Source organism: Chrysochloris asiatica, unplaced genomic scaffold (assembly GCF_000296735.1).
Source record: "Chrysochloris asiatica unplaced genomic scaffold, ChrAsi1.0 scaffold00003, whole genome shotgun sequence".
Classification (NCBI taxonomy): Eukaryota; Metazoa; Chordata; class Mammalia; order Afrosoricida; family Chrysochloridae; genus Chrysochloris; species Chrysochloris asiatica.
Window position 1 is genome coordinate 30,747,482 of NW_006408521.1, and position 4,923 is coordinate 30,752,404.

Below are 4,923 nucleotides of genomic sequence, written 5' to 3' on the forward strand. Positions count from 1 at the left end.
CAACAACATAGTTAGTTCTAGGTTTTGCATTTCAGGTCTTGAATCCATGTTGAGTTTGTTTTTGCATATGGTGTGACATATGGGTCTTATTTCAATCTCCTGCAAATGGATTCCCAGTTTTGCCAGCACCATTTGTTGAAGAGATAATCTCTTCCCCATTTAATGCATTTGACCCTTTTCAAAGGTCAGCTAACTATACATGGATGGATTTACTTCTGCGTGCTCTGCTCATTTTCCGTTATTTATCTTCTTATTGAGACTAGTTTCCATTTTTTCACTCAGAAGATTTTACTGAACTTTGGGCTTCTAGAACATCGGCACCTGCACTCTCCTGATGTGCTGAGATTTTCATCATTTTGTGGGGTAGTTGATGCCATATGAGTCAGGGCATCTGCACTCCATTCTTGTAATTGGCCCTTTAGAGACTCCGAGTATGGGAATGTTAGATGACAGTTAGGCTGTCATTGATCTTTTCAGTTCTTGCTTGGGCCCAAGTTAAAGGTCCTTCTCACAGAGGTATTTTTTCTTTTGGGGGCTGGGTTCGGACTTACAGGTGCTAAACTGAAGGTGGGTCAGTACCTGAACTGTGTCATTGAAGATGTAAAAAGCAACGGAGGAGTTGTTCGTCTGTCTATTTGTCATTCAGAGGTTTCTGCCGCCATTGCTACTGAGGAGCAAAATTGGACCCTTCATAACTTATTACCAGGGCTGGTGGTTAAAGCCCAAGTGCAGAAGGTAAGTCATTCCTTGCTGTTACTGCTTTCTAAAGCACAGACAATTGAATATCGCTAGTTGCCCATGTTGTAGTAATAGTATTTCAGATATATTCGGTTAAATAAAGTACATTACTAAAATACATTTAAACAGTTTCTTTGATGTTTTAAGAAGTATGGCTACTGGAAAATGTACACATGTGGCTTGTGAGGGGGCTTCAAAAAATTTATGGAAACATGGAATGAAAAAATAATGAAAATTTCCCAATAACTATTTGAAGCCCCCTTTTATCATATTTTTATTGGACAGTGGGGATCTAAAAAGTCAGGTGGGGTAAAAGGCTTGTAATAAAGAACTGTCTTACTTATTCATGACGTTTATATTTGACTGATAGCCAACCTTTGAAAATTGACCCTCATATTACGAAGTAGAGTGAAGTTGCTCTGTTATCTCTTGATTTATTAATTTTAGACAATGAGTTTTATTTAACTTCTTATCAAGGTAGATGAACAATTGGCTCTCTTAATCTTTCCTTCCCCTCTCCTATCCTCTGAACATGCTTGATTATAATTTTGGTTAAGTCAGTATTCATTGTTTAAATTATTATGCTTATGTAAATACAGCTAAGCTAGATAATATACTGAAAAGACCATGTGGGGATTGTATCTGACTTCCTCTGGCTTTGCCAGGGGGAAAGATTCCTATGAAGCAGAACTCAGACGTGCTTCCATCCTAAAAGCTTCTTGATTCTGATACCAGCCATCCCTCCCACAGCATGCTGTGCTTCACAGCTGGGTTTGATAATCCATCACAGTGGCTACACAGAACTCACAATACTCACAATTAGGGTTTTTTAGGGAAGTGAACAGGATATAATCCAGGATCAAAAAACAGCTCATGATGCAGCAGTTCTCCAGTCAGGAGCACCTCTTCTCTGCCATACTACAGATACTCTTGTCTTTTGCTTTTCGGCCTCATGGTCCCTTGGCCTCTGCCCTAGTCCATGGGCCTAGAGCCCTCAGTTGTTCTGTCTCTCCATGCCACTGCTTCTGCCATTGCCTCTACTGTTGCCGCTTTTCTAGGTAGGGATTGCACACTCCACTCATGCTCTTCCTTCTTGATGGCCCTGGGATCTTCTGTCTCTGCTTCTGAAATGGCTCTTTTTAAACCTAGCTGGAGGGCAAAACGAATCAATCCCAGCTTAGCATCCTATATACATTATTTGCATGGTCCCACCCAATCACTCAGAGGGAATTAAGACATTGGATAGAAAAGCCATATAAAGTAATTCCAAGGTACTGCATATGCTATAACTGTTTTTTTAATGGTAGCAAAATAAGTTTTTGTGTATGATTTGTGCAAGTTTTAAGTGTGCAGTTCAGTTAAGTACATTCACAGTAGTGTGTAGCCATTAGCATTATTTCTAGAATTTTTTTCTGTCATCCCAAATAGAAACATAACAGAGACCATTTCTTAAGCTTTTTTTTTTTTGGTTAATAATTAGCTTTGTTTTTGTTATTTGTTAGATTCTGTTCCAACCTATGTCACAGTTTCGGTTCACTGAGCTACTCTTATCCTCCATCCTGAGAGTGGTGTGAACCCACTAAGTTCCCAGAGGCCAAACTTGTAAGCAGGCCATTCTGAGGATCGCAGTCTCAGGCCTGCTGTGTTCACTCTTGGTGTGGTGCTATAGGATAAGCACGTGACCACAGGGTTGCTTTAAACTGCAAGGTTGGTGTTTCAAACTTACCAGCTATTTCTCAGAAACCCTAAGTAGGGTTGTTTTGAGTTGGAACTGACTTGATGGCACTTAACAGCACCATGTCTGAAAAGCTCTGTATTCTTCTCTCGCAGGTAATTAGTTATGTTGAATGTAGAATTCTAGGTCAAATTAATTCATTCAGAATTTTGAAATCATTGCTCCATTATCGTCTGACCACTGTTTGATTTCGAAAAGTCCAATGTTATTTTGATTTCCTTTGCACAGTTTTAAGTTTTTAAAAAAGAATTTTGTTTATACCTCCTATTTTGAAATTTTGTGATACCTAGGAGTGAAATGGAGTCCGGGTGTGGTGCTGAGGGTTAATGTGCTGGACTGCAAAGTCAGTTTGAACTGCAGGTTCGGTGGTTCAAGCTCACCAGTCACTCCTTGGGAACCCTATATGGGGTCGCTGAGTCAGAACCGACTCAATGGCACTTAGCAACAGCAACAACAGGAGTGGAATTGCAGTTGCTCATTAAAGCAAGTCCATGAGAGACAAAATTTGATCTTGAATATATCCTGCCTGAATTTAGAAATCATTGCAAGAACAGATTTGATGCATTAGACACTAAAGATCGAAGACCAGAAGAGCTGTGGGATGATATCAAGAACATCATACAAGAAGAAAGCAAAAAGAAAGGCGATATTGGATGTCAGGAGAGACTCTGAAACTTATTTCCAGTGTAGAAATGCTAAAGCAAATGGAAGAAATGAGGAAGTAAAAGAGCTGAACAGAACGTTTCAAAGGTCAGCAAAGACCTGGAGTTAGAAAACGAAAAGAGAAGGACATGTGCAGCATTTCTCAAGCTGAAAGAACGGAAGAAAAAATTCAAGCCTTGACTTAACCAATGTTGAAGTGTACTATGGGCAGAATCCTTCAATACTGTAAGTAGATACATAAAGTTATTTTTTAAGTTCTTTCAACTAGAGAAAGGTGCTATGAGTCAGGCTGCCTAGACAGTACTTAACAATAACAACAATGGGCAAAATATTGAATGATGCAGAAAGCACCAGAAGAAAATGGAAGGTGTACACAGAGTCATGGTCAGTGTTTAACCAGTTCAAAAAGTAGTAAATGACCAAGTGCTGATGGTACTGTAGGAGTCCAAGTTGCACTGAAGTAATTGGTGAAAAACAAGGTTCCAGAAGTTGACCAAATATAAATTGATATCTTGCAACAAACTAATGAAACACTGGAGGTGCTCACTGATCTAAGGCAAGAAATTTGGATATCCAATTGGAAGAGATTTATATTTATGCCCATTCCAAAGAAAGGTGACCCAACAGAGTGTGGAAATCATCAAATTGTATCATTAATATCACATGAAAGTAAAATTTTGCTGGAGATAATTAAATAACAACTGCAATGGTACATTGACAGAGAACTGCCAGAAATTCAAGCCAGATCCAAAAGAGGACGTGGAACTACACATTGCTGGCGTCAGATGGATCTTGGTTGAAAGAGAATACTAGAAAGGTGGTTTTCTGTACTTTATTGACTATTCACAGGTTTTCAACTGTGGGACTTATAAAATGCTATGGATAACATTACAAAGAATGAATATTCCAGAACACTTGTTTTCAGGGGGAACCTGTATATAGACCAAGAGGTAGTTGTTCAAACAGAACAAGGGGATACTGAATGGTTTAAAATTAGGAAAGGTGTGTGCCAGGGTTGTATTCTTTCACCATACTTATTTTATCTGTATGCTGAGCACATAATCTGAGAAACTGGATTATATGAAGAAGAACGTGACATCAGGATTGGAGGAAGACTCTTTAACAACCTGTGGTGTGCAGATGATACAACCTTGCTTGCTGGAAATGAAGAGGACTTAAAATACTTACTGATGAAAATCAAAGACCAGAGCCTTTAGTGTGGGTTACACCTCCTTGTAAAGAAAACAAAAATGCTCACAACTAGACCAGTAAATAACATCATGAGATAAGATTTAAGTTGTCAAAGATTTCATTTTGCATAGGTCTACAATCAACACTGAAAATTTCAATAGTCAATTTGAGAAGACTGTTATAATGAAATGTGCAAAGACCTAGAGTTAGAAAACCAAAAAGGAAGAACATACTTAGAATTTCTCAAGCTGAGGGAACTGAAGAAAAAATTCAATCCTTGACTTGTAATATTGAAGGATTCTATGGGCAAAATAATGAATGATGCAGAACACCAAAAGAAGATGGAAGGAGTACACAGAGTTACTGTACCTTAAAGAAGTGGTTGGTGTTCAGCCATTTCAAGAGGTAATATATGATCAAGAACCAATGCTCTTAAAGGAGGAAGTTCAAAGTGCATTTAAGGCAGTGGCAAAGAACATAGCACCAGGAATTGATGGAATATATATTGAAATCTTTTGACAAACTGATGTGGCACTGGAGGTAATCACTCATACATGACAAGAAATTTGGAAGACAGCTACCTGGCCTACTGACTG

At 38.6% G+C, this 4,923-nt stretch overlaps 1 protein-coding gene across 1 annotated transcript in view; it reads left to right on the top strand.

Annotated features, from left to right (window-relative positions):
* The window catches only part of PDCD11 (programmed cell death 11), a 41,870-nt gene that overhangs the window by 7,825 nt on the left and 29,122 nt on the right, over positions 1-4,923 (top strand). The window contains exon 6 of the mRNA XM_006831310.1: positions 554-735. Coding sequence (XP_006831373.1) covers positions 554-735 — 182 coding nt within the window. The remainder of the gene's footprint in view (positions 1-553; positions 736-4,923) is intronic.